We start from the raw sequence: 23,820 nt of genomic DNA, 5'->3' as shown, positions 1-23,820 counted from the left end.
GCATCTGAAAACATAATTTCTATACACCTGGGGAAAGTTAGATAAAGATGTAATAACAGAAATCCTTTCTCACATTATAAACATAGGCCATTAGCTGATGAACACCTAATCCTTTTCCAGTTTTTTGATTGATTCCCTTGTGGAATAAAATAAGAGAAAGCAGCTATGTATTTTTTGATCATTATTATTTTATTTTTTTTTACACATTTTCACAGTGGCTGATCTCTAGTTTAACTGAGAAGTGTCTAAACATACCATACTTTGGCTCATGATGCACCAGCACAAGGCTGCAGAGTGTTTCAGGGAGGTGAGGGGGCAAGGTAAGGAGGCAACCCCACAATAGATGTTTTCATCTGGCCCAGTCTCTTTGTAGGGTTTTTGTTTCTATATTTCACTTAAACTTTATATATTTTCCCAGAAAATAAATTTCACTTCTTTTTAAAAATGACAACAAAAATAATCTAAAAAATTCTAATAGTCCACTGTATCTTACACAAATAAATTAAAAGGAGGAGACTCTAAGGACTATCTCTGACTGTCTGTGTATTAAAAAGCATTTTGTGATACACTGGTATGCTGAGATCAGTAACTCTCCCTATAGCATCACTTCTAGAGCAGCAAGTCTTATTTGCAGCCTCCAAGAGACATCAAATTTACTACTTCCTTTATTAGCTCCTGCCAATAGTAAATAACCCTAATAACTGAGAAAAAACATTTTCCAGCCTGATTTCACACCTCTGTGCCAGTGCATGATAAACAAGGATTGATGAGCTATGAATTGAGAAAGAAAGGAAAGAAAGGAAGGGAAGGAAGGAAGGGAAGGAAGGGAAGGAAGGGAAGGAAGGGAAGGAAGGGAAGGAAGGAAGGGAAGGAAGGGAAGGAAGGAAGGGAAGGAAGGAAGGAAGGAAGGAAGGAAGGAAGGAAGGAAGGAAGGAAGGAAGGAAGGAAGGAAGGAAGGAAGGAAGGAAGGAAGGAAGGAAGGAAGGAAGGAAGGAAGGAAGGAAGGAAGGAAGGAAGGAAGGAAGGAAGGAAGGAAGGAAGGAAGGAAGGAAGGAAGGAAGGAAGGAAGGAAGGAAGGAAGGAAGGAAGGAAGGAAGGAAGGAAGGAAGGAAGGAAGGAAGGAAGGAAGGAAGGAAGGAAGGAAGGAAGGAAGGAAGGAAGAAAGGAAGGAAGGAAGGAAGGAAGGAAGAAAGAAAGGAAGGAAGAAAGAAAGAAAGAAAGAAAGAAAGAAAGAAAGAAAGAAAGAAAGAAAGAAAGAAAGAAAGAAAGAAAGAAAGAAAGAAAGAAAGAAAGAAAGAAAGAAAGAAAGAAAGAAAGAAAGAAAGAAAGAAAGAAAGAAAGAAAGAAAGAAAGAAAGAAAGAAAGAAAGAAAGAAAGAAAGAAAGAAATGTATATCAGAAACAGGTGAAGAAAAAGATATGATTTTCTCAAAAAATATTATTTTTCTAGGGTGCATAATCTAAGGCATCTTTAGCCACTGTAAAAGGTAAGAATAACTTGACTAAAACTATTGACTAAATCACTCTGCACCTCTGACCAAACACTCTGTTAGAGTGTATTTTCGCTGACTCGATGAAGAAGTCTAAGCACAGACTGTCACCACTGTGGTATTTACTTCAGCATTATTGTTATTTCATCAGTGTAAATATAAATAAATATACATAAATAACCTGCTCAGGGCTGGAATTCATATTCTACTACTCTCATTGGGGCTGAATGCTGATGAAGGAGAGGAAAGAGGAGTCAAAAAATGCTAAAAGGTGACACAGCCTGTCACATGGAATGTGCTCAGTGTTGATGGTGGAGCCACTGCCCTCCCAGCCCTTCACTTTCCTCAAAAATTTACACCAGAGCTACTACTGAACCACAAACTCACAAATGGGAACACTATGTCCCCTCATATTTAATTTAAATGAGCCACTTCAGTGAAGCCAATTGAGAATTCCAAAAACTTCAAGAATTATTTTTGTACTTCTTTCTGAAAACACATGATTGAAGTGCAACCTTTTCATAGCATGAGCATAATCTAAATCTCTGGCTTTAAACAAATTCAAACTGGAGTACAAAAAATCCCCTTAAAATACTTCTAGCCTCAATAATGAATATGTGAGATACTCAATAGTCTTAAGTAAAAGTGTTTACTTTTAAAATGGATTCAGTCTGAGCTTACTGCTGTAATTTTTGCTAGTGTCACAGGATGCTGCTCACTATATATGGAGAATTTAAGGTGGAACAGAGACCCAAATTCTGTTTGCAAAGTTCTGGGCTTTTGAACATGAAAAGGGAATACTAGATTTACCTTCCTAAGCCAACATTTTGCATGTTCTCTACATAGAAAAGATCCATTACAGGAATATGATTCCTTAAAAAATACATATGTGAGTAATATAGCAAGATCTCATCCTGAACAGCAAGCTGTTCAGCAAAAATAATTGTATGTATATGTACATGTCTTGACTTCCACATAAACAGACAAAATTGCTTACAATTAGCTGGATTCCTATTCAGATCCCAAGCCAGAAACACAAATGTGCTTTGTGTTCCTCATACATTCTTATTTTGGTTTTTTTTTCTGTCCATCCTCATCCAACAATGCTTTTCCTTTTCATTGGACTGTCCATTCAGTCAGTGATGAAAGATCAAACTGAGATGAAAGTAAGAACTGATCCATGTGATTCCCTGATGTCCTTCTCCTCCTAGATCTTCAGGTCAGACAAACAGCTATTACTAGTGGGCCATGAAAAAATGTGGAAAACAGATAATATCCTCCAATATCAAGCTACGCAGGCATATCACATTAATACATGTGCTCAAGTCTGACAAGATTTTCCCCAAGAGAATATTACTTTCCTTGGTGATTTCTTTCCTAACTGCAAAAAAAAGAACAAAATCAAGGGTTGAGGAATTCTGACTGCTGTTTAGAAAGAAAAGCTTTTTTTTTCATTGTATTACCTGTGAAAGATATCAAATCCCAAGAAATGGTCAAATGGCTCTAAAAATTCACTGGTTTTATTAATAAAATCTTCTACGGGGTAAAACCAATGCCAAATTCTGTCTACTAGCAATTAGAAAAGGTTTTCAGTGAAAAGAAAATGTGAGTTATTATCAAGGAATGTTTGTTTTTTTTTATCTTTTATATTCTTTTGCATCATCCTAAGTGTTTGTTTCACAAGCGGAAGCATAGCAAAGGGCAAAACCAGCTTTTGAAGAATTCTTTTTCTATTTGTTTGACCTGGCCAGAAAAATAGAACCATTTGCATCATGAAATCATAATTTGACCTTTTAACAAAAAAAAAAATCCAGAAAACCAACAATAAAAAACATACATACATGAACAAACAAACAAAATTAACCAAAAAACCAAGTCCCCCATCCTTGAACCCAGAGTCACTAGGTGTGAAGTAGCCAGTGAGTGGAGGAGCGTTTCAAAAGTTGTTTAATGCCTTTGCCAGAAACTGGTCTTTGCAGGAGTAGGAGAACAGGAATGAAGAAGGTCAGATAAAATGATGAAAGAGATTTGCAGTCTCTTTTTAAATATATTTTTACTCTTCCATATCTGGAAAAAAAAAGAAAAAAAAAGAAATAAAAAAGTGTCAAATGCTGCCTTTCTCTGCTTTGTCCAAAGGGTCAATCTGGGAAAGTAAAATAAGAGTATCAGTTTAGACAACCTCATTTTCTGCAAGCAGTGAAGCTTTGCTTAACTGTTGAAAGGGTAAAAGGTGAGGCATGCCAAGGCAAAACCTCTTACAAGCACAACTGGAAATATCATTCTGTCCTAAACAAATTGAAATCTATTATGAGCAGACTAATCCAGCTAGAATTCAAAGTTAGGCATGAAGAAGATCACATAACAGATTCCAGCATGCTTAGATCAAGAGATTTTAATAGGTTTCTTTGCTGTAGGGCTCTCTGATCATCTTTGACAAACAGCTTTTCCAGTACTTTTTTACTTATGAAGTCAAGGATGTTGTACATGTGGTTTGAAATGAAGAAAAGAAAATGCTCCAAACACAAAAGAACATTGCATTTTAAAAGCTCTTTTCTTCCATTGAGCTTTCAGTGAAAAACACAGCTTTAAGTATGGAGAGGCACCAAAGTTATGATAAAATATGTGCATTTTACAAGCTGCTTGACTCCTCTGTCAAATATTTATAATCCCTTGGCTTCATAATAAGGCCATGTTTAACTAATATCCTGAATGTACAACCATAAGTGTTTTCTATATAGCTATACTACAAGTGCATCTTCACAATAAACAGATCTCCTTCAGAAAGAAGTATAGAAAATGGTTTTGTTATTTCTAGTGAAAATGGATAGTTTCTAACTAAAGAGGACAGTCTATCCAATTCATCTCATAACCATCTCTAGAAATCCTCTGGAAAAGCTTCAAACAGGAACATGAATATTTTATTCTATACTGGCTGTTCTAACCGCCTCCCTGAGAACCCTGGCACCCTGTTGAGCTGCTGTTTTTCTGACAATGCTTATATCAGCAGAGTTTGAAAGCGCATTTGAAAGAGTCTCTCAGCGAAGGAGATTCAGCCCAAGCAGAGATGAATTTACCTGTAGGGCTGGGCATGCCTTTGAAGACATTATTACATCAAAACATCTGGTCCCTTTCAGGAAACCAATTTCTTTGCACTGACTTATATATTGCCTTTTTTTTTTTTTTAATGGTGTTTGAGCAAAGGAGAAAAATGACTGCCAGAACAAAGATATTTGCTGCTGGATTGCATTGTCTGTGATGAATGTATGCAGTACCTGCACAGATCTACTAGTCAGTATCTTCTACTATGCAGATAGCAGGGGAACCTTTCCTTTCAGGATGGTCCCCTGTAAATTGCTACTGCAAAATCTTGCTCACTGATGCAATTCTGAGACACCATTTTAGAGAATTGGGCTTTCAGCATTTTATCTGATTTATTTATACTTGAGTTGTCACATTTCCAGCATAATCTACTGTGAGATTGCATTTTATGGAAATGGTTTGCTCTGGCTCACCCTTGGAAAATGTATGGTTTATCCCAAGTCTGTACCCTCCCTGCAGTATCCTGTATCTGTAACCTCATTGGCTGGAGAATGTTACCGTGCCCCTTTGAACCTCTGTGATAAGAATGCTAAGGCAGAAGGCTCTGCCCCTCTTGCCCCTCTACCCCTGGAGGCCTCCTGATGCTCCCTTTTTCCCTCTCCTCCCTTCCCCCCCCTCCCTTCCCTTCCCCTCTCCCTCAGTGAATAAACCTTCACCTCATCAATATCCCACCGGCATCTGAGTCTCTTTGCCTGCCAGCACGGGAACACCACGACCCCAAAAGACCCCAGGGGTCTCCGGGGGGCACTCCCCGGGGACCCCCCATAAATTTAAACAACAGATGACGCACCAACGTCGGGCAACAGCACCAGCGACCCTGAGACAAGATGGACCATGGTAACTCCGTTTCGGTGCCATCTCCGGTGGAGCGGCCGTTCTGGGCCATCGCGGCCCGGGGCGGCCCCTCCCCCACCGCGCAGAGACCTCGTGAGCCACCACGCGGCTGTCCCACCACCGCCGACCAGCCCAGTGCGGGCCCGGGTCCCAGCCCCTTGGGGCCCCAGCCCGCCTCGGCGCTGCGCGGGCTGTGCAGCCCCGCCGGGCGGCGTGGCCCGGGCGGCGCGGCTCCGCCACGGCGAGGCTCCGGCGTGAGCCCTGGCGCGGCGGGACCGCTGCTGCGGCGCGTGTCTGCGGCGCGGCCCCCGGCCCGCCTCGGCTCGGTGGCGCGGGCTGTGCGGCAGCGGCGCGGCACCCTCCGGCCCGTGGCAGCCGCGGCGCGGGCGGCGAACCGGCGGCGGAGCGGCCCCGGTCCGGCACGGCCCTGGCGGCGGAGCGGCCCCGGCGCGGCCGCGGCGGCGGAGCAGCCCCGGCCCGGCGCGGCCGCGGCGCGGGGCAGTCCCGGCGCGAGCCAACACGTGGTCCCGGCCCCGCCGCAGCGCGCGCGGGCCCCAGCACCGGGAGAAGCCGCGCGAACAGGCGCCCCTCCCCCCGCCCGGCAACAGCGGCGAAGCAGCCCTGGACAGCAGCGAAAGGAACTCAGCCAGACAGCCATCAGAGAAGGAAAAAGCAGTCTTCAGTTGTGCCCAAGCCCCGCACCTTCCAAAACTCGGTTTTGTAAATTGTGTAACCTCCTTCCTTACCCTTACCCCCTCCTCCCCTCGCTGCTCCTTCTCCCTAACCCCCTTTCCCTTAACAAACCCCCGAGAGTTAACCCCTTCCTGCTAAACCCGGCATGGCATGGCTGACACCACGTGCTGCGCTGTGACCGCATGGCCACCATGGCCACGTGCTCTCAGTCCCATCTTCCGCTTTCCAAGTGCCACAAGGTAAACGCTAAGAAACCAAACCCCAAAGCTAAAGTGAATTTGTAATACCAGTTTTGCAGCCTTGTATAATTGTTAATGCTACTTTGATTCCCTTTCCCTGTTTTTCTGCCCCTGTCCCTTGCTGTTCTGGCCAAACAGCAGGGTGTCCCAAACCCCTCCATTTCCTTCCCATCCCCATGAAGTAGTTTTTACAATTATGCCATTCTAGTTTTGTGTGTGTTCATATTGCAGATTCCCCTGTTTTCTGTTTTAGAAAGCAGAGGCCTTTTCAGGTCACAAGTGTAGATCCAAGAGAAGCAGTTTTTAGATTGTCTTCTTGTAAGGCGTGATTCAGTGGTAGATTACTGAATCGATAACGCTTTTTGGGTTTATACTGTCCTCAGTTCGTTCTGAGGGTGATTGATAACCTGATAGAGTGTCTGAGAAAGTATTTGACTTTTTTTGTAGTTTTTTTTCTTTTGTTTTTCTTTTGATGACCTAAAACTGGGGGTCTTTTGTTAGGTCTCTGATACTTCTGGTGCAAGTATGGACGAAAAAAATCCCCAGTGGGTACATATGGACGAATGTAAACAATTGCATGCAGAGTGTGGGTCCTTTCGGTTAAACCAGTTGGAAAGTGAAAGGAGTGATTTGGCTCAGATCCGTGGGTAAGAATCTGAGACCGTATGTGGAGCCCGGGGAACTCCACGTGTTTTCCTGTCCCTAGAGTGGGAGCAGAGGTCAGCGCCTCAGCCTAAGCTGGGGGCTGTGGTGGTCTGAAAAGCCAGTTGGAAAAGACTAGACACTATTAGGCCAGTCATGCTGGAAAGGCTCAAACAAATTTGTTAACTTGTTTCAAATCTTGCAATATAAACTCACATAACCCGTCTACTGCAATTACAAGGTCAGATCAACTGTTCACAGTATAACATAATCCTTACTGCAATTGTATTTGGTTTCATGCTGCAAAACTGTAATTACTGTTTCATTTTTTAAATTGTTAATTGTCATATATCATATTTCTCTTCTCACATTTTAAAGAAAAAAAGGGTGACTTGTGGGATTGCATTTTATGGAAATGGTTTGCTCTGGCTCACCCCTGGAAAATGTATGGTTTATCCCAAGTCTGTACCCTCCCTGCAGTATCCTGTATCTGTAACCTCATTGGCTGGAGAATGTTACTGCGCCCCTTTGAACCTCTGTGATAAGAATGCTAAGGCAGAAGGCTCTGCCCCTCTTGCCCCTCTACCCCTGAAGGCCTCCTGATGCTCCCTTTCCCTCTCCTCCCTTCCCCCCCCCCTTCCCTTCCCCTCTCCCTCAGTGAATAAACCCTCACCTCATCAGCACCCCACCGGCATCTGAGTCTCCTTGCCTGCCAGCGCGGGAACACCATGACCCCAAAAGACCCCGGGGGTCTCCGGGGGGCACTCCCCGGGGATCCCCCCATAAATTTAAACAACAACAATCTACAACAAGCAATACTAATAGCCATAACAACAGTACTACATTACCGTGATGTTTCCCAGCTAAAACATTCAGCCTGATTTACTATCGTTAACAGGATCATAACAATCCTGTGACACTTATACTTAGTCACATTTTAAAGAGAAAAGACTGACCCAGAAGGAAGGGTAATTATTTGAGGAAGGTGGACTAAATTATGTATTTGAGAAGTAAGTATTTCTGAACTTCTTAAGGGATTTGCTGAATCACATCAGAGATCTGAAACAGAGCTTTGAGTACCACCTAACACATGTTTCTCTTCCTATGCCATCACACTTACAAGAATTCTAAGCTTTCCCATCCCTGCTAATGAAGCAAGGGAAAATGCAAATTTTTCCCATTCTCTGGAAGTTCCCTAGCTGTGGAGAACTGAGTCAACCCAGAAAGGCTGTGGATGTCCCAACCCTGGCAGTGTTCAATGCCAGACTGGCTAAGGCTTTGAGCAACCTGGTCTAGAGGTAAGTGTCCCTTGTCCATGGCAGAGGAGGTTAAGACTAGATGATCCTTAAGGTCTATTCCAACCCCTTAACTTCCTATGATTCTGTGATAGCTTTTTACTTCTGTTAGCTACAACATCAGCTCCAGTAAGAACATACCAGCATAGAACTTGCTTTGAATTGTTTTTCTTCTTGGTGGAGCAGATGCTTTGGTTTCCTAACCAAATTTCCCATTGCATATAATAGAACCTCCCTTCAACTACCCTGATTCAGCCTCTTTTTCATTTAAATACAATAGCTCAAGTGCAAATACTAGCATTTATCAAGAGAGGTAGTTGAAAGAGGAAAAAGAATGAATATGAAGTGCTCTGAACAACAAAGATTTTAAGTAGTCCACATGGCATATATTGAATGTCATTATCTGAAATAGCCTTGTCTGAATACACGTCTCAGTCCTTCAGTGTCTCTGATGAACTTACATTGTTTGTCAAGGTTGAGTACCAGTCTTCACTTTGTTCACTAATGTAAATGCCAGTGATTTCTACAACTTTTCCATGTTCTGATACCAGCACCCACTGTGAATCTGCTATCAGTTTCTAGTTTATATCAAGGCATTTTTAATGTTAGCCTGATGGACTATGAAGCTATATATCTATACAGACTGACATACTGAAATGGAAATACATTGTGGTTCACCTTTTTGTTCACACAGAATTACTAAGTGTATGAGTATACCCATACAGCAAGGAAGCTGACTGTCAGTTTTGCACATTATTTAATCTCTCTTAATGATGTTTTGGGGCACAAAGTCTTAGAAGAGCTATCCATTTTAACAGTTGACATATATTCTGCCTAATTCAGACTTTCAAAATCTGCTCTCTGAACACAGTTGGAGGACATACAGAAGCATTTAGACTGAGGTGAGAGTTTGGACTAACTCAGAAACATCTGCTCTGTATTGACTCCTGCTCCTCATCAAGCATAAATCACAGACCTGATGCTGGTTGCACCAACTGGAGGTGGAGATCTCACCTCTCCAAGCACTGCTTCTGATGGCGGCCAGCTCTGCTGGTCCAGATAAATGCCTGCCTTTTACCTCTACCCTTTCCTCTCCAGTTGCCAAAAACATACTGCTGCACAGAGAGGGCTTAGGACACTGTTGAAGATTAGGATGTTTCTGTTTGTTTTGTTTTGTTTTGTTTTCTCTCAGGGGCTTCGTCTCCCGTCTCCCAATTGTTGCCTAAGAGATGAGAATGACGGGTACTTAACAGACAAAAAATGTGACCAGGATGGGAAGGAGAAGGGAAGGGATGCAGCTTGCTTTAGTCTTGCTGCAACTGGGGGAGTGATCATGGTGGCTGGAGGGAAGCTCAGTGCTCTTGGGAAGCACGGATATACCATGAGCCCTGGCTGGGGGTCAGGGTCTGGGCTCAGCCCTCTCTCTCTCTCTCAGGGATCAGAGGGCAGATGGCTGTGGTTTTGGTGCCAGACTGCCGCTGCTCAAAGGATTTGCTGCCACTGCAGAGTTTTATCCTTCACTGTTTCTCCTTACTGTGGATGAGCCTCTGCTAGCAAGGGTGGTCATTGAACTGGGACCTTTTCAACACCTGACCTCACTGGGAGGGACCCTCACCATCTGCTCAGGTGCCTCAGGGGAAGCTCTGGACCCCGCCCCCCTCCCCCACTCTGGAGGGAGCACCTCCCGGCTGCTTGCCGGAGTCCGGCTGCTGCAGAGATCCGCAGGACATCACACAGGAGATAGGAGAGCCAGGGCAAAGACTGAAACAACACCCTCCTTCTACCTTCTCTCTTGTCCCAGGGTCACCCTGCCCCTCCAGTCTTCTGCCACTAATTTGGGGGGGTTTGCTACACTTTAACTCGACACCCCTCATCGACTGGATTCCTGCTGCTGCTGCCATGGCTTCCAGGTTTTTGCTACACTTTGTTTGCCACTTGGGGCATGCTTGTCTTTGCTGTTAAAGCCTGCTGTTCCAAGGTTCCTGCTCACCACTTGGAGAAGCACTGAGACCATCTGCTCCCCATAAGTTTCGCAAGGGGAGCCTGTTTTCCCTCTCTCTCACCACCCAAGCCTCCACTGCCATGGAAGGTGGCTGAGCTCGTGCCACAGCACCCCCTGCAGCCGCGGGGGAATCATCTCACCCACCCTGCCCAGCCAGGAGCCAGCAGCGCCCCTGCCGGCTGTGACCAGAACTGTACCAAAGGGGAAAGTGCCTGCAGCCTAGAGAAGGCTGTCACTGAGTTTGTGGTTCTGTTTGTTGTCGCTGCCATTGTTGTTGTTTGTTTGCCTTGTTATATATATATAGATATATATATATACACATATGTAAGTAAAGAACTGATATTCCTTTTTCTGTATCTTTGCCTGAAAGCACCATAATTTCAATGTTATAATAATTAGGAGGAAAGGGGTCATATTTTTCATCCCATAAAGTTTCCCGCCTTCCTTGGCAGACACCTGTCTTTTAAACCAAGACAGGCACCTCCCAATGGCATCCAGTGCCAGGTCAGGCTATCGGGACAGGACCAAACCCTATGGTTTTCAAAGTACATTTAAAAGAAAAGCCTCTTTTCTCTTAAAAAAAAAAAAATGCTGAATGCAGACTGCAGGACAGTGTGGTGTGGATTAAGGATTCTTTGGCCAGGGGCTTTGGCTTTTTTTTTCACAAACCGTTTAGTCTGCTTGAATCCCTGTGAATGAAAATGTTTGTGAGGTTCTTGCATAGTCGTTGTTTTCTCTGCTCATATTTCTGAAGCATTATAATCATACTTAGTCCTGAAGGAAGCACAAGATGACAGCACAATTATCCATGACTATACTATTGAAAATATAGGGGGAAAATGAGAGGTTATCTCATTTTTATTAAATTCAGATTCTCTTGTCACATTGCAATAAATGTGTGTAACACAGACTGTGTTAAATCCTTACATAGCAGATAGCAAAAGGGTTGCACTTGAAGGAAAGTTCAATACACAAAGTTCATGTGCTATGACTCTTTAGCCTAGAAACAGAGCTCCAGAGAGAATCTAATCAAAACTAAATGAAATTATTATTGGCACCAAGAATGTGAAAGGAAACAATTACTCACTGTTTCTCACAACCCAAGGAAGGAATTACCAAAAGAACTTATCAAACAGTCAATTTGCAAAGAATAAAAATATACAATTTATCACATAATTCCTAAGTAAATTTTGAATTGTCTTGCCTCAGTGTCTAATACACAAAAGTACCAGGGTTCCAAAGATAATTAGACTAAGTGATGGAAGAAAAATCCATCAGAGTGTATCCAAGTCAGAGATTTGACCTTGGCCCTCTGGAACACAGAAAACTGTAGTGGGGTACACCCATTTCTCTGATTTTGTTATGTGTTCATTAAGATTTCTGCTGTGAAATGTTGTGACGCAGGTGATGGAGAGCTAAAGAGACCCAGTAAGATTGTTCCAGTGTTCATAGCAAAGCTGACATGGTGTTTGAAAGTAGCTCTTACCCCTAACAATTTAAAGTGAAAGTTTTAAAAATGAGATTATTTGTTGCAAGCTCTGCTTCCCCCCCCCCTCCTCCCCCCCCCTCAACCCAGCTACATCCAAGCACTGAGTGAAATGACAAAAGAAGTTGCAAATTCCTGTATGGTCTTTGATATCATAAAACAATTACTACTGATGCAGTGCACTATGAGGTGAAATAGTAGTCTGAGTAACTGCATCTCACATAATCTATAATCCAGTCTTTCCCACTGCAAATTACAAGAAGAAGTATTGCAAAGAAGTATTGGCAGTTGCTGAGCCAGATTGCCAAATCTGCTACTTTTCATTCCTTTTTAATTTCTTTATGGACTTACTCAGCATCTTACAGCATGTAAAGGAGTGATTTTTTTTTTTTTTTTTTTTTTTTTTTTTGGGAAGCTTTTCCCCTCAAACTTTGGTATTTCCCATCTCCTGGAGTGCTAAAGTGGGCTCAGTCATAATCTGCAGCTTTTCCACCTGAAGAACACCATTGAAACTATTTCTGGTGCTCAAAATAAAATGAAGATTTTGAAATCTAAGTACTCAGTTCTCTGCACTGGATGACCCTGTCTCCTACTAAGCCATTTCAAAGTCTTTCAAAAATAATTAAGACCATGAAGAAATAAATTCTGTATAGTGATGGTATTTTCTTTCTTCCATTACGCCAAGTATGTATGAGGCCCAAGACGCAAAGTTCAGAAGATCAATGAAAGAAGAAAAATGCATCATAATTTATCTCTGTTATCAGAATGTCTAACGGATAAGAAATTTTGGAGTGATTATTTTTTTTAAAGAAAACAAAATGCTATTTGATGGTGCTTTCATTCTCTTTAAAGCAAGGGAAAAAAGAATAAATGCTTTTGGGAAATATTTTGAATACTTGTTTAGTAACTGAATTTAAATAACATCAGTTTAGCACACGACTCAAGTGCATAACATTAATTTCTCTATCAGGAGAAATAGCATTAACATAGAAGGTATCCTGGTTTTCCTGGAGCTTTGGCACATAATTGTGCCAAACCATTCATGAAGTCAAACAATTTCTAGTCCTTTTCACACTGACATTGAGTTTTATGTTCACTTGACAGCTTGCATTCCACTTGACCTAGGATAACATCAATGAGGAAAGAGATTAGTTTTGGTTTAATATATGTCATTTGCCTACCAGCATATTATGGAAATATATAAAAGCAGATAAAAATATAATGAATACACTGGCAAAGGTTTGATTACACCAAGTAATGACTGAGTTTCCTGAACAAAGCATGTATGAAAGAAATTAGATACTTACTATGTAAAGCCAACTAGAAGATTAGGTGCAAAAACTTATTCTATATTTGATAATCAAACATAAGTCAAACCTCTGCATATGTTTGGGCTAAAAGCTAGATCACTGTTTTCATAGAGATGTTCCACTGTGGGCGGAAACAAAAATCTCACTCCTTTTCAAGGAGCAAGGGGGATGAGCTGTGTGGTGGGTTGACCTTGGCTAGACACCAGGTCTAATGACTCTATCACTCCTCTCCTAAGCTGGACATGGGGAGAGAATATATAAGGAAAGGATCATGTTTTGAGATAAAGGCAGGGAGAGATCATTCACCAATTATTGTCACAGGTAAAACATACTTGACTTGGGAAAATTAATTAAATTTATTAATGAAATCAGACTAATCAGGCCAATGTGAAGTAAAACCAAACCATAAAACACCTTTCTCCCACCTCTCCCTCCTTCCTGGGCTTAACTTTATTCCTGATTCTTTATCTATTCCTCCACAGGGCACAGGAGGACAGTGAATGGGGGTTAGCGTCACTTCCTCAAACACTGTCTCTGCTGCTCCTTCCTCCTCAAGGGGAGGACTTCTCATACACTGGCAATGGGCTTGGCCTTGGTGGGTGGGTCTGTCTTGGAGCTTGTTGGAGTGGCTCTGTCAGAGATGAAGGAAGCTTCTACTGGGTTCTCAGAGGAGTCACCCTCCAGCCCTTCCCACTACCAAAACATTACCATGCAAATCAAATAGAAACTTCCACAGGAAGATGGATCACCGAAGCAAACAAAGTTTCCAGCCACATGTGTGAATTAGAATTTTGTAGTAAGCACTGGGCTTCTTTGGCTGAGTGACTAAAACAAAAAATTAGGATAATGCCTAGCTCTGGGTCAGACACAAAGAATTGGTGCATTTCTCGCATGGCAAAATATCTGTTGGAGGTTGGGGTTTTAAGGAGGGCAATGGGGTGGATAGAGAGAAAAAAGATCAAGCCGAGCTTTTCATCTAATGAAAACAAAACTTTTATGTTTACCATTTACTTAATGCTGCATAAAAATGTGAAACACTATTTCAAAGCAAAAATTCTCATTTGGATTTTTTCAATATGTCTTCAGTTTTTGGCAACCACTTGTTTTGAATTAGACTTAAACTCCTAAACACTTTATCCTGACTCAAAAAAACAATTTTCAACTAATAACACTTGTTGATTTTCTTCTACATTTGTTATTGCCTGCAAGTAACAGGTTTTGAAGTTAAGAAAAGGAAAGAAGTGGTTTAGAAGGAGAGAAAAGAATTAATTGCCTAGTGATGGATCAATTAATGATAGGTAATAAAGATTACACTTTTCAGTCATGACTATCTGGGTACCTGCATGTTGCTTTCTCTTTTGGGGTGGGATGCCACACCTTATAAGAGTCCTATCTGGTTCCTGTAGCTGGTACGCTCAAATTGGAAGCTAGTTGTTCTGTGAGTTGTTGAAGATGCTATCTAAATGTCGCCAATGTCTTTTGGGAACGCATTTCATATTCTTCATTCTTCTCATGAAAAGACACTATCTTGTTTCTCTTTCAAAAGAGCACAAAAGGATTTTAAAAAGCACAGAAGTTGTTCCACCCCCCAGTGATCCTATACTGCAGTACTATGGAACAGCTGTTCAGCAGAGATAAATTACAGTGAAGTATGTCTTTTTGGAAAGCAAAATGCCTTCATGTTTCAAGCAGTTTTACCAGAAGCTAACAAGTCTTTCTGATTTGTAACTTGAGGCCATAGCTGTTAATGTAATTCAAGTAACAGGCCATAAAAAAGAAGTGAGAAAAGGAAGGAAACTGTATTTAGTAAGTAGACTTGGGCTACAGTCATTCCAATTTGCCTGTGCTGCTGTATTATGACACATAATATGAAGAGCACTATCAAGCAGCAAGGAGAAATACAATGTGTTTGCCTTACAAACAGAAGAGGATCTTTTGCTTCTGACAATAATGGAAAAATCAGCTTATTTTTCAAAACAGAATTAGAAATGGCACCATTATTTATATGACCTGTAATTTACATTTTTACCTCTCTCAAGGAGACATAGACAAATGCTTTTCATTTATACATTTGAGTAACCTGTTTTAAACCAACATCAGAATAATCAATACATAAGCAGGATTTCATCAGAAGTCTACTTAGTGTTCATTGCTATGTAGTGATCTTGGCTCAGTTGACACATACAAAAATTGTATCTTGCAGAATGCTGCAAAGACAGGCAATAGTAAATGGTTGAGAAGTTTTGACAATTGAAGTTCGTAAGAATCCTGTTAATTCAACTCTCTCTTAATAATTGTGGAACCCTCATCACAGTGTCTTCTCACCACCATATTCCTATACCAAAGACATTGTCAGATAACATTCTGTGCCAGCTACTCTGCCACTTGATTTTTGGGAAAACAGGGGCAAAAAGAAATGAAGGGTTTAACTTAATAATCAGGGAATTTTTCACTTCCTGATCAAGAAATCATTATCAAGAAAATTTAAGACTGAAAGACAGTTTTACATGTTGGCACAGGCAATATACAGAACTCAAGGGAAAAGCTTTTAACTACTGATAAGCAACATTATACCTTTAAAAAATCAAACAAAGAAAGCTAAACCCTCCATCTCTGAAATGTAGTTTATATATTTAAAAGGCTATATGTAGTATTATATTACAGTATATTATTCTATTGTGTTGCACTGCATAGAACAATGTAGTACTGAAACAGACCTGTCAAAACACAGGTTTTTATTTGACCATGAGGTAGCAGCACTACTCGTCACAAAGCCAGAGCACATTAGGTTTTCACTCTATGTACTACCTGTAGAAGATGCAAATATCTGATATATGTCCGTGCTAAAACATGCATGTTACCACTAAAGTAATACATTCCTAGGACAAACATACAAAAAAGGAACCTTTTATTCATCTACAATTGGTAGTTGAGAGAGTATATTTGATTGAATGGAATGTGTTTTCCCCAAAACAAGAACTTATATTGAAAACTTTGCATTAACATAGCAGAATCTTTTCCCAGTGAGAAAAAAAAAAAGAAGATGCGGTAGAAATCACCTGTGAAAGTGCTAATCATAGGATCATGCGATCAGAATAGTTTGGATTGAAAAGGGACCTATAAAGGTCATCTAGTCCAACTTCACAGCAATGAGCAGGGACATCTACAACTAGATCAGGTTGCTCACAGCCTTGTTCAACCTGACCTTGAATGTTTCCAGGAATGAGGTTTCTACCACCTCAATGGACATAATGTTCCAGTGTTTTGCCACCATTACTGTAAAAACTTACTTCCTTATATCATGTTTGTAATGAGGAAGAATAATTTTCTCATTTGCTGTTAGTTTTATTAGAAAAAGAATATTATTTCAAAAAAAGAAAGGTTGGAATGTAAAGAAAAATTATGTCCATGGGCCTGCTTATAATTTCCCATTCAAAGACTTGCCAAGCAATGATTTCACGTTAGAAAATTCAGTTTTCCAAAAGGTTTAACAATGTTCTATCCCATAGAAAACCCTTGATGAACTACTTGTGCTGATGATGTCTCTGACAGGGATGTATCTTCATTTGGCAAATGGCATCCCCATAATTATTTTCTTGAAACTGAGAAAAAGGACAGTAATGAGTAACAAGCAGTATCTCCAAGAGTAAAAAAAAAAAAAAAAGAAAAAAGAAAAAAAAAGAAAAAACAAACCCCAAACTAACAAATAATAATATGAATATCAAATTAACATGAGAATACTAGTCTATATTCAAGACACTTGCACAGGATTTTGAAGCAGTTAAATATGAAATCCAAGATATGACTGCAATTTACACAGCTATCCTTAAACTAGCTTTACTGCAGTTGGCTTTGGTATGGATAGAAATAGTCATACTATGGTCTGTCTAGACACATAGCTCCTCACACTCTCAGTGAGCTTGATCCTTGTTCATTGAGGCATGCCCACTTGACTATTTTTTTGTAGCTTCAAGGTAACTGACACAGAAACTACATTTCACATCTGTGACTACAGGGTGGGCGTGTAGTTTCAACATCTTTGTGTCAACATGGCTATTCTACGTGTCTCTAGTCACTAGATTCCCCACGTAATAGAAGGACGAACATATTAGAATTATTTTGGCACATATGTATGCCTGTAAGTAGCTATTACAATAGCTTCCTTTGTATATAATTAAAAAAGCAACTCGGATACATATCGTACGAAGATTTATGCAAACTACAGTCTGCAGCTTTCCTTTCTAGGTGCCTGTGCAGTAGGACAGTGTTGTCAATTGGGTTCACGAGTTCAGCTGATGCAAAATGGTAGTGGTGAGAAAGTTGAAGTTCTTATGTTAATTATACACAAATGGGCCTGTTTAGTACAAATACTCCTGAGCTACACACTGAACAGAGGTTGTAAAACCCAAGAACAGAAGAGAGGCTGTAAAACCCAAGTACCCTTGATCCTGAAAAAAGTCCAGGCTGAGTTTCACCTACCAACAAATTACATGTGGTGAGCACATTACAGCCATAATCTCAATCTTTCTAATTCTTAAATCTTTTTTCCAGCGTGTGACGTGTGAAAGACCATGCACTAGCACAAGAGAAAGCATATGTTCAAGTAAACATTTTAGTAATCTGCAAACAGCTATGGATAATGTTCCTTTCCCCACACCACTCACATGGCTGGTAAGGCGATTGCTCCTGAGTGGGTAATGGACAGAACAGGTTGTGCAGTATTTAGCAAAGCAGAAGTGCCATTCTAGTGTTTTTCTTTCTAAGGTGCACATTTCTAATAATACACAATATTGGTTTTTTACTTTTATCAATTAGATAATTAGCTATAATCTCCCTCTACACTGTCAGAATGAGAAACAGTCAGCCTACAAATTGGTTAGAGTTGCTTAATAACTGTAATCAATTGGTCCATGGTACTGGTCTTTTCCCTAAAGAGATGAACTTAGCTATCTCTTACAGGACAATAAACACCGAAGATAAGCAACTTGCAAAGAAGCAAATTCACATCCTCAATCTTCAAGTTAGTATGACATATTAATTTCTTGGTCCCCCAGCCCAAATAAATATGTGTCCCTAATCTTTCTAAGACCTTGAGAATGAAGATCTTCAAATGTAACCTTTTCCTCAAATTTAGAGAGTCATGGGTCTACTCTCTCGGCTGAGCTGGTGCTCTTGAGTCCTCCTTAAACAGCCCCAGTGGTTTTGCATTCACCTGGTCCTGCAAGGAAGCAGCCTTCCAGCACAACTGTTGCTCAGCCATCACCCACCAGAGTGGGGAGAACAGTCATTCTGCCCATTAATCTTTCCAGAGTCTTGATAGTTATATGTGGAACTGCACATACTCATGAAAATCTGAACAGTTACATGTTATTTCAGCATTTGTGCTTACAGTTTCTGCATGACTGCAGTAAGAGCTGTGACTGGTACTTGTTCAAGACTGTTTTCCTGACAGACATTTAACTCAAGTATATAAGTAACATGACCTCTTAACAAAAGAACTGAATCTTTCTTAACAATTCTTACTAAGGGGCCTCTTAAGAAAAAGTACATAATTATGTCTCTGAAATTAATACATGATTCTAGATGAAATTTTCTATGTATTTACTGGAGGTATTATATTTCCTTCCTATTTACCACTTTGCTAGAGCAGTAGGAGTTTAAATAATTGTGATGGTTTCGACCATCAAAACAAAGCACTGTTTTATTTTATTTAGGAATAGTTACATTTTAGTGAATTTCAGTGATACAGGCACAAAGAAAATGCTAGAAAATTTTTTCGCATTTATTTTGCTACCTAATTATTCAGTAATTGTCTTTGAAGCAATGTGGGTTCAGATACCATCTCATAGGCCTGTGGTACACAGGTGAGGAAATGCAAAATTGTAAAAAAATTGCAGAACTTAGAGTTGTTTTTCCAAACTGCTGAGGCTGCTAAAATATCTGTGGACCTCTACACTAGCCTCAGACTCATTAGAAATTATTTCCAGATGCCCATGAAACCATTCTATGGCTTGGGATTGCTACAGTTCAAAAATATTTCAGCAGCGTCCCTTTTCAATAGCATCCTTAATAGAACCTCTTGTGCAGCATTTTTCCTTGGTCTGTTTTGCTCACGCCCAGTGCAACCTGTCCTTACAGACAGAAGAAAACAGCCCAAAGAAAGTCAGAATCTTACAAATCTGCATTTCCTATTAAGCAGCTCTACTAATCCAGAATTTTTCTTTCAGGCACTGCACAAAAATTGATGGTGTCATGGGTTGGCACTGGCCAGATGTTAATGCACCCATGAATATATGTTTTTTCTCTAACAACTCCTGTGGTATGTGATCAGGAACAGAGCAGAGCAGGCTTAAATCTTGAAAACAAAAAAAAAAAACCCACCAAAACTTTATTAATTACATAAGAACAGGGACAGAAATACTCTTAAACACACACAGAAACAGAAATAAAAACTTCTTAGAACATTTCTTCTCCCAGTCTCTACCTCCCCACCCATCACTTTTCCCAGACCAACCTTTGGGTTTTAGATCAAACAATCACCACTCAAAAAAACTAATCTTCAATTCAGCAAGGGAGAGAGGAGTCTCTCTGGCACCACAGACTGTTCTCCAGAACACACAGGTCCACTCCTCATGTGTTCCCATGTCACCCGTGGCACCGCCCAGAGAAGTCGGGTGACTCTCTCTTTTTCCTATGTCCAGCGCTCTCACCGCTGTCTCATAGGCCAAAACTACATACAGGGCTTTTTAAGGATGCTGCATGCCGAGCTCTCCCCTTTTTACCCAGGGGCCAGGGTTCCAGGAGCAGGTCTGCCCTGAGGGCAGAGGGCACCACCTCACCCTCCCCCTCTTTTCTCTGCTCACTCCACTCTTCAAGTGCCAGTCACTGTAACAAAAGCAAGGGCAGCTGTATCCACCCAAAAATGCAGTTTATGTTCAAAAGAGACTTAAGTTCAGTCCATGGCTGACATTATGCAAGAGAAGTCCAGCTCAGAAGGCTACTCCTCTCATTCTTCCATCGGGTTCCTTCCAATCATGCTTTATCATCTCAGTCCCAGGCCGCTTGTCTCTCTCCGAAACCACCAGTCATGAGAATCAATGTCTAAGAAAAGTTTCTTTCTGCCCAGCAAGGGTTAACCGTTTTTTCTCGGCAGGGTGCTGCAGGCTGAGGCACTCCCAGGCTCGGCAACTCCCACGTGGCTCGGGCACCTTCTCCTGGAGTTTGGGGGTGGAGGGGGGTGAGCACACACGGAGGGCACTTCCACAGTTTTCCACCCTTCCATCCTGGACGGGGCAGCTCAGTTCCAGTCCTGTCCCCTCTCTTCTCCCCCCCCCCCGGGGCTCCGGCTTACCTGAGCCGACCACGTGCTTCCCCTCCCCCACCCAGCCTCGTGGCTGGGCAGGGGGAAGGAGGCCTGACACGTCTCTCTCACGGTTTCAGATCCCGGTTTTCTCTGCTGAAACCGGGATCTGAAAAGAGGCCGAACCCCCTAGACTCCTGCTTTTAACTCTTTGTGTCCTCAGAGGCGTGTCCAAACCTCCGAGTGACCAATCCAGGTGCCAGCAGAAAAGCTGATCACTGATTGGACTGCCCACATCCCCCTGGAAAAAATTCACCCCCCCCGCAACCACGACAGATGGATAAGGCTTACCAGCAGAACTAAGTGGTACTAGGCATTATGTGGAGGGAATGATTTTCCCTTAGAATGATTCAACGGCTTTTTTAAAATCTAATGACTGTTTATGTTAAGTTTGTTTCTGGTTAAAACACAAGTTTTTTGGTTTTAGAATAAACTGGAGATGTTTAGGAAACAATAGATTGTGTATAAAAATGTGTGTCAAAAATGCAATAAAATGTTGTCCTTACCATCTATTTTCTTTGATTCATCCCCCACACTAAACTTATTTTTTCTGTCCAATTTGTCGTCTTCCTTTAATTCACCTAGAAAGAAGCAGTAAGAAACATTAAGAAACACTATAAGCATTTTAATGCAGAATGCATTTCAATGCTTATAACTCAATGAAATTGCAACACCCAAAGGAGATGTTGTTCCTTAGGAGGAAAGGTCTGAGTTAAAAAAGAATTTAAATAACACATTTTCATAGAACAAAGCACCAGAAAAAAAATTACCCAACTCCTACAGTTAAGCAAGCTTTAAAATCTACTTATAAAATTCTTCTAATTATCAAAACCTTTTAAAGTTCATATGCAAAATCACAATTCCTCTGATTGTATGTAGGCCATGAAAAAAATGATCATAAGCTTCATTTCAGAAGCAGGAGTTTGAAACATTTATGCTTTCCAAAGAAATAAGAGAAATAAGGTCCTGCAAGGGTTCATCATAAGTGTCTGTTTTAAAGAACAATCGTCAATACCCTGAACAGGCCTATGTAATTTTGCCTTGCTTTCTCTTACCAGATTCCTTTATCCACTGATTTGTTTGTGTTGGTATCAGGGAATATTAATCCTAGCATTGATCACTGCCTTTAGAGCCTATGTAGCAAACCTCAAGGCCTTTGGCAGAGCAATGGTTCATGCAAAATGAAATTGGCAACTTAAGATGGGGTGTACTTTATGAAGCCAGGAATGTCAACCAAGAGTGAGTCTTTTTCAAGTCCTCTATTAACCATAGAGAAAAGCACATCAGATCTTACCAGACCATCCCTTCATTGAATGAGAATGTCAAATGCTAAATCAAATAAAAAAATAAATGGAAAGCTGTGGCAGAACAGAGCTATTTCAGCTGCAGTGTCCAAACAGCAAGAAAGATCTTTTTCATTTTGTGATGCATACCTCAACACAAAAAGCTGTAAAAGTCTCACTTCAGAATTCTTTAACAGTGAGGCTCTATTACAGTGCTGCATATTCCATTTGTATTACTATTTTTGGTACTATAACTACTTCCCAGACTTTGGTTTAAGATTAAAGGTATTGAGTGTTAAAGAGGATATGATCTGCCTTCAAAATATTCATGGGCAGTGGATATTTACTTTCAGAACAGCTCAAAAAAAAGAAAAATTATAGAGAAACGAGGTCTTAGTCTTCCACAATGTGCTTTAACCATTAGCACATTCGTTATTCTTGGATAGTAGTGGATCAATCTCTCTCTGCAATTAAGCTTCATCATAGTATAAAAGAGGGATGGTTTTCAAACCCTAAAATATTTAACAAGGTGGAACCAAAGCATTTCTCTTCAGTTTTTATTCAATTTTTTGCATGTTTATCTTCCTAAGCTCACTGTGTGGGTGAAAAAAAAAGAAGGTAGGATGATACAGGACAAGCAGCACCCTCCTCAGCTGATCACACTGCCACTGACTTGGGGTCTTTGGACAGAAAGAGAGCAGATCCAAGAGGGTTTAGGTGTCTGTCTGATGAAGGTGATTTAAAAAAAAAAAAAAAAAAGGGGTGTAGTCTTCAGGAACTGAAACAAATATGTACATAGCAAAGCACAAAAGTATTCTTGCTTCCACTCTCATACAGCTGATGGTAATGATGAACTAACAAAGCTTTTTTTACCATTGCATAAACAAGTTGCTTGACCTTAAATGTGTGCAGGAAAAAATGCTGGATATCTACACATGCACTGTTTCAGCATTCGATCTCTATCACCTGATAACAAAATGTCTGAACTTTCAGTGAATAATGTGAAAAGGGAACTTTTGAGTAATGTAGTGTTTACCCAGTCATACTGCCAGCAGAGCAGAATAGTGATCATAATGATCTTTTTAAAAGGGATAACAGAGGCAGAGAAATAGTAAGACAAATACACTATATGAGAGATTAACATATAGGCGTAAAGGAAGCTGTGATAAATCTAGAGATATGAATGTTAAGATTTCATCAGTCCCCAGAGACTCTGCAGTGATTGTTCCTCATAAAGGCATTACCCCATAAATAAAGGAGCAGAATTGCTTTTTCTGAGGAAGATACTAATTTTCAAAAATCATTATAATTCCTTTCAGAACACTTTTGACACCTGCAGCAGAGATGCATTGCTGAAAAAAGTACTAGCAAAATCACTAGACCACACTTAATCCCCATACTTTAGAAGCATGCAAAACTAAAGGTTGCAGAAGAAAAGTCTGGTGCAGTCTAATTCGCATTTCGTGTGTCCCTGACCTTTTTGTCTTCCTGAGAGGCCCATTCCTGTTCCCACATGTAACATTGTCTGAAGAAAAATCCCATACAATAGAGAGAATAACAACTTTGATTCCCACAGCCCTTCCAATCTAATAAAACCACCCTAATTACAAAGGAATTACTGGGAAAGGCCAGCAACCCTGAGAATGACATCAGGAATGTTTTAAACAGAGCTTCTGCATCTCCTGCCATCTAAACTCACTGCTTGAGCCTGGAGTTTCAAAGCCTAAATGTTCATTCAGTCTTTTTCTAAGAGGAGACTTCTCAGTGGTTTTTACACCACTTTTGGACTGCATGATGCTAGCCAAGTTTTTGACAAGACGTCTATGGCTGTACTGCCATTTTTTGATATTGGATCCAGGGAACAGAAGCTGTGCAGGAAAGGACAATGAAATGGCCAAGAGACAAGTGATCTCTTCTATTGGGTTTAATAGATTTTTTAAATGTTTGATGGAATTTTCAAACATTTTTCCACCTTTTTTTGGATGCAAATGGGGTCCTTATTTTAACTCAGTTCCAAGCAAGTTAAAAAATCTGGAATAAAACTTCTGTCAAAAAAACCCTCAAAAAATAAAGGCTAGTGAAATACTC

General features: G+C 40.8%; 1 protein-coding gene across 16 annotated transcripts in view; it reads right to left on the bottom strand.

Moving 5' to 3' along the window:
* Positions 1-1,032: 1,032 nt before the first annotated feature.
* The window catches only part of PDE1C (phosphodiesterase 1C), a 261,099-nt gene continuing 238,311 nt past the window's right edge, over positions 1,033-23,820 (bottom strand). For 15 of the 16 annotated variants that reach the window (XM_063404829.1, XM_063404836.1, XM_063404843.1 and 12 more), the window contains 2 exons: positions 20,956-21,030; positions 19,449-20,303 (listed from right to left, as the gene is read on the bottom strand). In XM_063404829.1, the coding sequence (XP_063260899.1) occupies positions 20,191-20,303; positions 20,956-21,030 (188 nt within the window). In that variant the 3' untranslated portion in view covers positions 19,449-20,190. Of the gene's footprint in view, positions 3,557-19,448; positions 20,304-20,955; positions 21,031-23,820 lie in introns of those variants that run through there. The other variant, XM_063404870.1, reaches the window with a different exon arrangement.

Source organism: Prinia subflava, chromosome 1, assembly GCF_021018805.1.
Source record: "Prinia subflava isolate CZ2003 ecotype Zambia chromosome 1, Cam_Psub_1.2, whole genome shotgun sequence".
NCBI lineage: Eukaryota > Metazoa > Chordata > Aves > Passeriformes > Cisticolidae > Prinia > Prinia subflava.
Note: the sequence above shows the minus strand (reverse complement) of the source record. Positions and strands in the feature narration are given on the sequence as shown.